At 34.9% G+C, this 12,280-nt stretch overlaps 1 protein-coding gene across 1 annotated transcript; it reads right to left on the bottom strand.

Annotated features, from left to right (window-relative positions):
* Positions 1 to 4,264: 4,264 nt before the first annotated feature.
* Positions 4,265 to 11,794, bottom strand: LOC109218403. Its single transcript, XM_019382768.1, has 5 exons — positions 11,415 to 11,794; positions 6,857 to 6,918; positions 5,773 to 5,863; positions 5,251 to 5,356; positions 4,265 to 5,168 (listed from the first exon to the last, which is right to left on the bottom strand). Exons 1-5 carry the CDS (start codon positions 11,606 to 11,608, stop codon positions 4,491 to 4,493), a joined length of 1,131 nt encoding a protein of 376 aa, XP_019238313.1. The 5' UTR covers positions 11,609 to 11,794; the 3' UTR covers positions 4,265 to 4,490.
* Positions 11,795 to 12,280: the final 486 nt, after the last annotated feature.

The following is a 12,280-nucleotide window of genomic DNA, read 5'->3' as shown; positions in this document are numbered from 1 at the left end:
TGTCTTAAAATTCAAAATTCATAAAATTAAAATCTTGGCTCCGCCCCTCTAACCCTGGTGTAGCAGGACGCGACAAGGCAAAAGGTACCATAAACCTAGCAGATGACCAGCTGAAATTACCCAAAAAAAAAAAATATCTTTATTTGTAATAGAAATTGTTTAACTATAATTAAGTAATATTCATCGTCATATCATTAAAGGAAAATCGAAATAATGTAAATACTCGATATTAAAATTTTTACCATTCTAGTCCATAGTTCCATACCAAGAACCGCTAGCTCTTTAAAGAGCTATCAATTCATTCACTCCAAAATTGTACAAACTCCATAATTATATTCAGACATGATTCTTCACTTCAAAATACACATGCCCTAACTTTTCTAAAAGTGAAGAATAATCAGACAATTGCCATAACTATGAAACCTCCTTCCCCATTCTTCCCGTTCTTTATTTTAATTATTTGTCACATCATCTTTTTTTTTCTTTTGTCCTTTAAAATATATATATATATATATATATATATATATATATATATATATATATATGCAGTGGGTTTATAGCTAGATCACCATTGACAAATATTAGGTTATGCATCTTCTTATTTAAAAATAATCGGTGATCATAATAATTAGAGTTTGCATAGTTCAGACTTATCGCCACCATAATTAATAATAGTTGCTCTCCCGTGTAGTCTTCAGTACTTAACTAATGTAGTTAGACTAATTAAACAAATTCCTATCAAGAAAAGGCTCCACATAAAAAGCATGTTATATTATAATCACTTGTTCTATAGGGTTTGATGATCAGGTGTTGCTTTAAAAAGATACTCCTCCCTTCACTTTTACTTGTTAACAATGGATATGGCATGTTCCTTAAGAAATGATAAATGAAATACATATCTTATCATAACACCCATAATAATGATTGCATTTTAAGATATTTTGGGAAATGATTTGGCGAATGAGTAGTTAATTATACGGGTAAAATAGAAAAAAAAAATTGATTTTCTCTTGATTTGCTAAAATTAACAAGTAAAAGTGAAAATGTATTTTTTGGTATATAGGACAAGTAAAAGTGAACGGAAAATATAGATATCTACATAACAGCATTTTTGTGGGCTAAGTAATTTATCCGAATTACTGAATGGTAATGGGGAAGGAAAGAATCATTATGATTAAGATGAAAGAGTTTATAGTTTGAAGCACTTGGCCATGATAATGGTGAAATATTATTTTATTTAAAAATGAACTAGAGAAGAAAGAGTTCAAATTTTGTATACTGACAGTATATAGATTCTTTACATCATTAGGTTAAGTTAATTTATGGCAACAAATAATTTTTTATAGTAAGCATAATATGTAAATTTATAAAATAAGATAATAATTTATTATAACCGATTAAATTACTGATAATACAAAAATTCTTTACACTAACAATATATATAACTTAAATCCAGGAAAAAAAAAAAGAAGCAAAAGGTGATGTTGAGATGTTCATAACCTTTGAAAATTGAAAGCATTTGATAGCCATGTTTCAAGGAGGGAAATTGGCATAGAAAGATGAGACTTCCACCAAAAAAAGTGGTGTACGAACTAGAAGTACACGGAAGAATAATGGTCTAAGTTACTGTTATAACTCTGTATTCAAAAAACCAAAAAACTAGAAACGTTAGTTTAAAAACGAAAGCAGAAATAAATTCCGAGCCCACAAGTTTCTTGTGTTTCCTTAAGGAATTTAATCCCTCACAATGCCCAAGGTTGCGGATTAATTCCTCCCAAGATAGAACGGAATAACTATTCTGTGATAGCGGCACTTCAAAGGTGTCTCTTCAGCTATTGAATGGAACGTTTCGCGATCTTCCAATGCGCAAAAATGATCGAAGCCGAAGCCGAGCAACGACGATGGCGCGAGGCACTACTTCTTCTTAACTCTTTAAGAGCTAGAAGATGAGCTTCTATATATATACACAAAGATTTTCTTTCCTTCTTCCAATAAGGGACAAAGTGAGTAAAGTGAACTAATTCAAAATTTCACTTCCCTCCATTTCTTTTCCCACCATTTTCCATTCACACCACTTTTGTTATTAATACAAAACCCAACAGTTACATATCGAAGCTAGTCGATCAAAAATAATTATATTTATTAGTCAATATACAAAAAATATATATATTAAATATAAAATATATGTATACTTATATATAATATACAAAAAATATATATTTTACCGATTATTACTTTTTAGAACAACTACATTATATAATTTTTCCAAGAATAATTGAAGCAATTAAGCTATCTAACAAGCAACCAAACAAATCTCGATGATTTTGAGGACATTGTTTCAATAATGTGAAACTTCTTTGTCATAATGAGATTTTTGTATGGGATTCCTTACTTTCTCTTTAATCTTTTTCTTTAATTTTCTATCCACTCCTTTGGACTAATTTATGGAAATATGAGTTCGATGAAAACAAAGGAAGATGGACCTTTTTATTTGTTTGGTTGTTCCAAGGATTGAGATTTATGACTGCCCACTCACTTTTTTAGGGCACATGATTTGGAGGAACATATTGGGATTCTACCACTATCTCATTATTATTATTTTTCGTATTTTGTATCAGAAATCCATTTCTCTATTATTTTTTGTATGGTCATGGGTCTGAATCTGATCAAAATGCTATTTAGATCAAGAGAGTTACTGTTGGGAAATTTCCTTATCAGTAAATAAATAAAAGGCAGTTTGGTGCACCAAGCATCTAGTATTCACGCAGGGTCCTGAGAAGAATCGCACTCTAAGGATATGATGTAGGCAGTCTACTCTAATGCAAGCATCACTGGCATTCTACTGTTCGAACATGTCGCTCTGAAATCAAGAACCTATCTAAAATTAATATTATCAGTAAAATCACATCTCCCATTTTTTCTTTCACATATTTCTGTGCTTTTTCATGAATCTAATATCAATTCGTACTTGTCAATTCATTGTCTCCTTAAAAAATAGTATACATTTTTTTCCTGTAAGTTTTGCCAAATTCGAATTTCTTATCTTCAATTTCTATGTGACCACGCACTGTTTCTGTACACGTCATGTTGCAGATTAGGTCGATGTCTGACCAACTTTAAGGCTTAGAATATGGCACTGATGCTCAATTGACTTATCATTTAAATAACAAAGCATCTTATGAATTAGTGCAAGAAGAAGAGTTGCTCTTGGAAATGTTAAAAGTATATTAAAAACCAAATTTGGTGCAGAAATTCAAAAAAAAAAAAAATAGTCTATATTCGATTATTTAAAAAACCTAAAGTAAAGCAGACGACAAGAAAATAAAATTCGAGAACATGATAATAAAAAAAAACTAGTTGATCAACAAGGGGATCCATCTGAATCTTAGAAAAAAGTATTTAGTTCATAAAGAATTTCAAAAACAAAATAAAGTCTCCAAAAACATATCATTTGGGGAATTTGTTTATCTTTTAAATCTGTGCATATATTTGAAATATGCTAAAAAATAAAATAAAAAAATTCTGTTATTTATGAAATAAACAAAAAGAATAATGTTATTAGTGACAATAAGATCTAATAAGTGATCACTCGTGTAAATCTAAACCGCAGAACAGAAACTAGGCCCTCAACACATTTGTTCAGACCCCAATTCTGTTCATATTGAGACATAGAGTTGCTAAGGCCTGCTAGATTTTGGCAAGGGATCTTTACACAAATAGTCGGCCACATTTGCAGCTTAATTTTTCTAGCCATATACATAGATTATACATTGACTATACACAATTATACACATATAATATATAAATTATGTATATATTATACCTTCATCGACTAATTTTAGTTTAAGTGGTTGTGTGGACGGCTATTTAGGTTAATTCTTTTTTTGGGAATAGCCCCAGAAGGGTCAACACTTAATTGAGTTGGACTTTCATATATGGGCTAAGCTTCAGCTCGGTCCAGTTAGCATGAAATTAAAGGTAGAAATGACACCACATAGCCATTTAAGCACCCCTATTTAAAAGATATCCAGTTTCTAAAGACTATTTAAACTTTAACCAGCTTTAGAAAACTTCGAATTGCTCACGCTGCTGCAGAGCCTTAACTTCGAACCCGAAGGTCTCGCGCTTCCAACCTCAAAACTGACGGTCAAATGTTGATTATAAGGCTAAACTTTAAAAACATTGTAATTTTCGGCTATTCTTTGAATAAGGGTAAAACAACCGCTATTGTGCGCTTCCCCCAAATAAAACAGCAACCTAAAACTTGACCAAAACCAACAAGATAGGTGGTAATTCCAACCAACGCCGTTAAATGAGCCTCCATTAGCTTGGCACCAGGCACTATAACTTATCAACCGTTCACAAGTCGCTATATAACAACATGAAAGGTTAGTCCTACTAGATTCAGAATCATATAAATCGGATCACGAAATCGGACCCCTATCTAACATACTACACGAATTACAATCCGACCTAAAGATTGTTTTAAGTTACAATTCTTCTATATCCTCAAGTGAATCAAACTGTGCATTAAGCCGACGAAGTTCTTCATCATCAATGGTGGATGTGCTAAACCACTTAGGTGGAGAATTACCCGATGGCATTGTTGGCATGACACTAGCTTTTGAACTCTGCTCAATGGATGCCTCTGCATCATCAGACTCTGCTTGCTTTTCTTTTTTATTTTGATTAAACAGTTGGGACTTCATCTCCCAGCAAGCTTTCAGGTCTTCCTCATTTCGAGCTTTATTCAACTTGTCGATAAGATCAGTGAATGACACAACCCACTCAGCTTCAGCGCTCTTGGCCTTTTTCTTTTTGCCAAGTGCATCTAGATCACTAAGGTCAGTAGCATTGTCACCTGAGTCCAACTTCCTAAGCTTCCTCAATCCCTGATCAACAATATATTGCATCCTCTTCCTGGTATTCTCTATTCTAGTTGGATCTGATCTAAGCTGTAACTTCAACCGGTTTACCGTTGCCTCATTATCATCTCCTGTTGAACCATCCTCATTCTTCTCATCCTCTGCAGAATTCACTGCAAAAACCTCCTCTAATAGACCAACATTTTGCATGTAGCGATCAAAAGCTTCATTTTCAGCTGCAATATTGCTGTCCCTGTATTCCTTTAACTTCATAAACCTCCACTCGTTAATGAGTTGGGCATCCTGTAGTTTATTAATAAGGTTAACCTTTAGAACTAAAAAATAAAGTATAAGCTCATGGAGAAAACACGAGAACTCCACATACCTTTCTGGTCAGTGGCTTCCTCGATCTGAGTGGGGTCTGCAAATTATTGAACTGTGCAAAATTGGTGGAGAGTTGACGAAGTGAAGCTGCTCCTCTGTGCGAGCTCCTTGAGAAAAGGAAATAGAAGTTAATACAGATCTAAATAAAGAGCAAGAAGCTCAGTAATCACCAATCCATTCTGTCTAATGAATAATAGATCTGCGTGTGGGGGAATGCAAAGATATATGAAAATGCACGTGAACAGAACCCTAGTATTTCCCCAGATTATTCCACAGAGGGTAACACAACAATCAAATAGAAAATTAAAATTTGAGTGCCAAGAACATGCAATGCAAATGCAGAAGAGGTCATTTCAAAACGCCAGATAAAAAGCAGCTAGAAGCGCATTTCTTATGAGGGCTAACTGACTACAGCTTATGTTTGTAATGTACTCTTTACATCATCGATGATTAGACAGTCTAACTGTTCATCACTAAAGCTATCATACATAAACGTAGTGATACATACTTGAGTAAAACTTACCCCGGGTGAGATACTTCAGTGGACTGCTGGTCTACCACAGGGGACCCAGAAGATGGTAACTTATCTGGAAGAGTTGAACCACCTTTCAGAACTGCACAAGATCAAATCAAGGAGACATCATCTTTAGCACAACAAAGGAGTGACGGTATCACAGTAGTACATCAGTCAGTTTTTTAGCATTAGCTTCTAAGAACCAAGAAATTGCCTTACAGAAGATGTGTTAAAGTCCCTGCTATCAGTCTCTTTCATCCGATGACTTCTAAATATTTGATTCTTCCAACATTTTCAGAACCGGGCAGTTGAAAAGTCTACTTATTGGTTAAACGTCAAAAAATCCAAATGCAGCTCATTACCATGCAACATCGTAATGATGTCAAAACAAAGTTTACACCAAATGTCAACACAGGGTTAACAGTATGATGAATTGTGGCAGAGACACCACGCGTCCTTTTCTCTTTTGGCTTGCGACAATTCCTCTAACGCAGAAAACACTTAAAGATGCTCAAACCATGAACCCATGATTCACAAAGACTATGGCCTGGTATCAGGTACTCCACTACCTCTCATACAAATATCCTACCCTTCCTGGTGCCAAATTTTATTCCTATCTACACATGTTGGCATGTTTCTCTACTACTCACAACTAACATCTGATAAACGAATAAATAATCCAGCAAGCATCTGGGACTCCTGGTAACCAGTTTCAAAGATTCTCCGTGCAGCAATAACTCACAAGTAATCTAAATGGGGAAGCCTTTACATACCAGGCCTCTAGTCCAATTTTGAAGATACTCTTTCAACTTTTAAAGCCAGAAATAAATCACATGAAGTACTGTGACTATCTTTAGATGTTAAACTTCATCATAGCATATATTGGATAAACAAAAAAAGAATCTATTGAAGCCTCTAGGACAAGAATAAAGTACATATAAATTAGAAAATACCGTGAAGTTAAGGCGATATTACTTATGGCAAAGAACAATTTCTTCACTGGTATGTAACAAAATGGCATATGTACAATTCGTTAACAACTGGAATTGAGGAATACTGTCAGCAGCCATGAAAAAATTTAAGCTGATCATACCATGTATATGACAGGGATTTTGCGCTTTCGCACAGCAGCTTTTACATGACTGGAACGGACACCTGCACATTTGATTCTCACCCATTAGATAGACTAACTTTGAAGAGAGGGAAAGCGGGGAAAAGAAATGTATAAACAAGCACGAAAGAGAGAAAATAGGATAAAATCTCTTTTAGAAAAGAAAAAAGGATAAAAACTTAAAGTAAGTTAAGTATATTAAAGGAATTCCAAACAAGTTTTGACACGAGAATGAGATCAATGAGGTATAGTTATGCTACTTTAATTATTTGATCAACTTAAATCACGAGGGTAACTTCAGATAGTTTCGTAGATCATGCAAGACAGAAACTTCAGGTACAGTTGAAGATTTCGGTCTTCAAAATAAAAGATAAGATGACCGAATATCTGATAGAATGATATGAGAATAGTAAAAGGTGATGTTGTACTTCTATCTGAAGCTTAGACAGAATCACCTGTCTGCATCACCAATTATATCTTCCTCCATTTCTTTCTTACGCTGTTTCTTTAAAAGTCCTCTGACACGGATAGAGAGAGGGGCGGAGGAATAGAGGAGGAAAGAGGGGAAATAGATACATAAGATGTAAGACTATTTTCTCCATTTAAAGCCACCATGCACTAAAACTACCCTGAGGGATGTATCACAATGGCAAATGATAGTTAATGAACTATTCCTTTTTTGATTAATTAGTTAATGAACTTCTCTTACGTCGAGTTTTGACAATCCGGGTGCTAATATCGAGTATATCGTGCCAGATTCTGTCATTAATGTAAGACAACTTAAGGGTCGAATGACGACAAGTCTTGGTTTTGACTTGTAACGGCTTCAAAACTCATGCAGAATATAACTTTTCCCTGCTTTTAAGAGAGAGAGATTTAAATTTAATCATCACTGTCTTTATTTTCCATAAAAAAGTAAAAACAGTTAGCAAAAGTGAAAGGAGGCGAAAGAGTAGTCCCTTCTCAATTGCGGAATAATCGCTATATAATTTATTTATTCTTTATAAATTATTACCCCCCAAGACTGCCGCTTCATCAAAAAGTCTTTGCCTTGTGAATGTAAAATCGAACGGGTGATCGAGCAGAAGTAGCTCCTCCTTAATACTTAAATAAGTCACTTCTTAGTTTACACTGCAAGTAGGGGTGGGCGCTCGGTACTTCGGTACGGTATTTATGAATTACGGTTCGGTACTTCGGTACTTCGGTATTCGGTATTCGGTATATCAATTGTGCATACCAAATACTGTACCAAAGTAGTTCGGTACGGTTCGGTATTTTCTTGTTTGGTTCGGTACGATTCGGTACGGTTTCGGTATCGCACCTGTTGTATGAGAACTTGTAGGGACGTTTTGTCATTACACTACTAAGAATCTAAGATAAGTAACCTGCAACACATGCTGATTACACAAACTGTGAATATTCACTTCCCTAAACATTGAGGAGTTTGCGCGTTAGTTCAAAAGGCATATAAACAGTTTCATGTTGGTTGGTCATCTCAACAGATCATTACATGTAAATGTCAAGACTACAAACTTATTCCAAGAAGTTGATCAATAATTATTTCCAGTAACATCACTGGCTGCATTTTACGAGCCTAAACAATTTACCAAAATCTTCCCTGCCACTTCTTTTTTGTACAGTTCAATCACACAACAGCGGTATATACCATATGCCCTTTCTTGTCTGCCTCTAAGCCTTAGGGAATTAGGGGTTTTGGACTTTTGGGGTGTGGGCTTAAGGTTATTGGGCTAAAAAATAAAAATAAAGTTGGGCTTGGACTAAAATATTTCGGTATACCGGAATACCAAAAACCTAATACCGTATACCGTACCGAACTACCGAAATACAGTAATTTCTGTACCGAAATAAACCGAAATACCGAAAAAACCAAAACCGAAATACCAAATTAATTCGGTTCGGTTCGGAATTCAGTTTTTCGGATTTTATGCACACCCCTAACTGCAAGTACTAGTAGATAGCTAAAGAACCACACAAGCTCTTGACGAAAAGAATTCTCATCACCTCTTTTAGAACAGCTAGCCATCAAAAAGTGAAGGGAAAAAGGAATCACATTCCCCTAAAGAAGCAAATCGTTATTTTACTTTGCACATACTAGATAGCTAAAGAGAATTCACCAGTTCTTGATAAAAAGAACTGCCATCGAGAAGGGGAGGAGAAAACTCAAAATGAAGAAAAAGTATAGTCGAACTTCTTTTTAATATTTTATAGAAGTAAAAAGTGGTACTTAAACTTTGATACCTATTATTCAAACTTAAGTATGAAAAGAAGATCCACGTTTTGTATGATCATTTGATTAGAGAGCTTAACTTTAACATTTGTTCATTTTCTTTTACTTCCAGTCAACTAAACAGGCTGGAGATCCAAATCCGAGCCTTTCAGAATCTTTTAGAGTATTTATTTTTTCAATAAACCAAAAGAATAAAATTGTCATACTTACACCATGATGGTTGTGACCTGCGAAAGTCTAATGTGAGCATATACATCGAGCCTTTCAAACTCTAGTCAGTACTTCTGCTTAACAGATATAATAAGTTGAGAGTAAATAAAACATGCAAAGTTGCAAACTGTACACGTACTTATTCTATGCTACTGAAGTCGAGAGCTTTTAAGGATTTAATTGGATGGAAAAACAATATATTTTGTTAATTCACCCATTAAAATGTTACATGATTATAACCTGTCTTTGAATTTAAGCAATTGATAATGCAAGTAATATTTCGCTTTTTGTTTCTGTTAATAGAAACATATACCTTCGGTGGGCTCCAACAAAAAGTTGATCCAGTGATTTCCTTTCATAGTTTCATTTCATTCTTTTTTACAAAAATAATGTGTCTATTAATGCTTTTCCTTTTCGGCGTTATTTCTAGAATAGTGACACTATATGAACTGTATATCGGAAACAACCTCTCTTCCTTCATAAGGTAGGGGTAAGCTATGTGTACACACTACCCTTCCCAGACCCCACACGTGGGATTGCACTGGGTTTGTTGTTGTTGTTGTTGTTGTTGACACTATGTGAAAATGTTTCCCAAACCAAAAAGTACCTTCCTTACTTTCACAAAACTCCAAATATACCAGAACAAAAGGGGAGAAGGAGGGAAAAACTCATCAGAAAACCATCTTTTCGTTTGACAAGTAAAATATGATGACTAAGAAATAAGTGATACTGTTATATACAAAAGCAAATAAGTAATGTGCAGTGTTGTTAATAAGAGGAAGCTAAAATCCAAATTGATCTCTGACAGGCTAAAATTATAACCTATCCAGCTAAAATCCAAAATAAAATGTCTTTGTGGCAAACAATTCTGTCCTCAAAGATCATATAAATAAAATTTAGATAGTCACACCAAATAAATTTGATTTTCCTACGAGTATCTTACAGCTGTGCTCCCCCTATTTGAAACTTATTTTTTCTGAGCAAAACCATAAATTGCTTCACCCAGACTAAAAACAGTCTTCCAGAAAACCTAGAGAACCCTCTAAAGTCTAAATTTCCACCTACTAGTGAAGTCATCAATAATTGGCCAATGCAACAGCAGATTGTCTAACTCAAAATTTTCGGCCTCTTTTCTGCAAGAAGGTTAAGACTGCAGGCTCATCCAAGCTTAGCACTTCTCATACTAGCAGTATAAGGTCACCATCACAAAGCCACTGTGTAAAAGCTCTAGCTCATTTTGTACAATCAATGGAGATGAAATGGAATTTTGATAAAAGATTTTTAAAAAAATATTTAAATTACATGTTGAGAAGCTTTGTAACCGGGAATTGCTTGGATTCCTTTGTTTGGGATTCTCCAAGTAAACAAACCAAATGATTGAGCGTTTAAGGTAGCACAACAATCAGCGTATATTTCAAATACAAAGCACTAATGTAATTGTTTCAACATACAATTAATGGGCCTAAATAAAGCGTGCATAAATTCAATATTTCTTCTCAATCGTGCACCAAGTTTCTTCCTTTCTCTTTCAAGCTTGACGAGCTGCGACTGAATCAAATACTAAATTCCACTCCGCCACTCCATTTCAGCATTCTTCTAGCCTAAAGCTAGTTGTTAAGTATATGCAATCTGAAAGCGCGAATTACGTCAAGAGGGACTGACCCAAACGGTTCACTTGAACAAAGAAGTTGAAGTCAAACAAAAGCCCAAACAAATTACCCCACCCCCCCCCCCCCCACCCCCCCACAAAATAAATGGCAGTTGTGTTAATTTGTCTACTAATAGCACATCCATACTCCATGCGTTTAAATTTATATGACACTCTTTCCGCTTTGAAACATTCTAAATCGTTTGACACCATTCCACAAATAAAATTATTCTAACAAGCTGTACAAATTTCAAAAATTCGAAATCATTTAACTATTCAAAATTTAGTCCCGTCTATCAAAACCAACTTTTCAATTACTACTTTAATATCTTGTTCCACTACCACTAATATAATTAATAAGTTATGAAGCCATATAAGAAACTGGAAATTAGGGTTTCTAAAGCTCAATTTCATCAATGGAATAAAAACATCACCTTGAGCGAGCAACATTGCCGCACTTTATGCACTTAGGTTTATTAAGCCCTCGAAGATTCTTCGATGCGTTTATGGACGGATGACTGGACACGACGGCAGCGGTTACGGTGGGCGCGGCGGTGGAGGACGCCGGTGCCGGAGCGCTGTCGGTACTGTGGTTACTTAGGGCAGGCGAAGATGCAGCAGCAGCCATTGGAGAAACCACTTACGCATTCAAAGGTTTTCTCTTTTCTCTTTCTTTCATCCGATGAACTGACGACGGTTTCGAGGGAGAGTTTTCTCGTAACGGTAAACTGCGGCGGCGAGTGGAGTTCAGTTGCTTCGTTTTCGGCTGAATTTTTCTTCGATTGGGTGAAGGCTTATCAGGGATAAAAAAGATCGGGTTATATTTAAGGAATTATAGGACGGTTTTGCCCTGATGTATACCAGGTGGAGCTGTACTAATGGGGTCTCGATGGTAAATTACAAAAAGTAATTCAATTGATTGGAGTATTCAATTCGATAACTACGAAGATTTCCTTCCAACTGTCTGAACGCATAGGATCTTTTTTTTGCGGAAAAGGACCCATTGTGTCTCTCTATTATGGATACCACTACTCGTACCCGCGCGATGCGCGATCAATATTAAAAAAATTAAATTATAATTATTTTTGTTTGATATTATTAGACCGTATTATTTTAATAAATTTTAATTGTCATTTTATTTGTCAATATCATATACCCAACCCTCACCGATATTTGAGTCGTTAATTTCTTTGTTAATTTTCAATAAATAGTTTTTTTGTTATTAACTAATTATGTCATGTGACTTTTATCTAGGCTACCACTTGTATTAATGTGGTGCCTTTTTCTTTGACTTTTAATA

The sequence above is a fragment of the Nicotiana attenuata genome, unplaced genomic scaffold, assembly GCF_001879085.1.
Source record: "Nicotiana attenuata strain UT unplaced genomic scaffold, NIATTr2, whole genome shotgun sequence".
In the NCBI taxonomy this organism is placed as follows: domain Eukaryota; kingdom Viridiplantae; phylum Streptophyta; class Magnoliopsida; order Solanales; family Solanaceae; genus Nicotiana; species Nicotiana attenuata.
The sequence above is the reverse complement of the archived record's forward strand: the minus strand, read 5'-3'. Positions and strand labels throughout refer to the sequence as shown.

Coding starts and splice junctions, on each gene's coding strand:
- LOC109218403 (XM_019382768.1), bottom strand. CDS start 11,608: ATGGCTGCTGCTGCATCTTCGCCTGCCCTAAGTAACCACAGTACCGAC. Junction 6,919..11,414: donor GGCAATGTTGCTCGCTCAAG/GTGATGTTTTTA, acceptor TCAAATGTGCAG/GTGTCCGTTCCAGTCATGTA. Junction 5,169..5,250: donor GGAAGCCACTGACCAGAAAG/GTATGTGGAGTT, acceptor AATAAACTACAG/GATGCCCAACTCATTAACGA.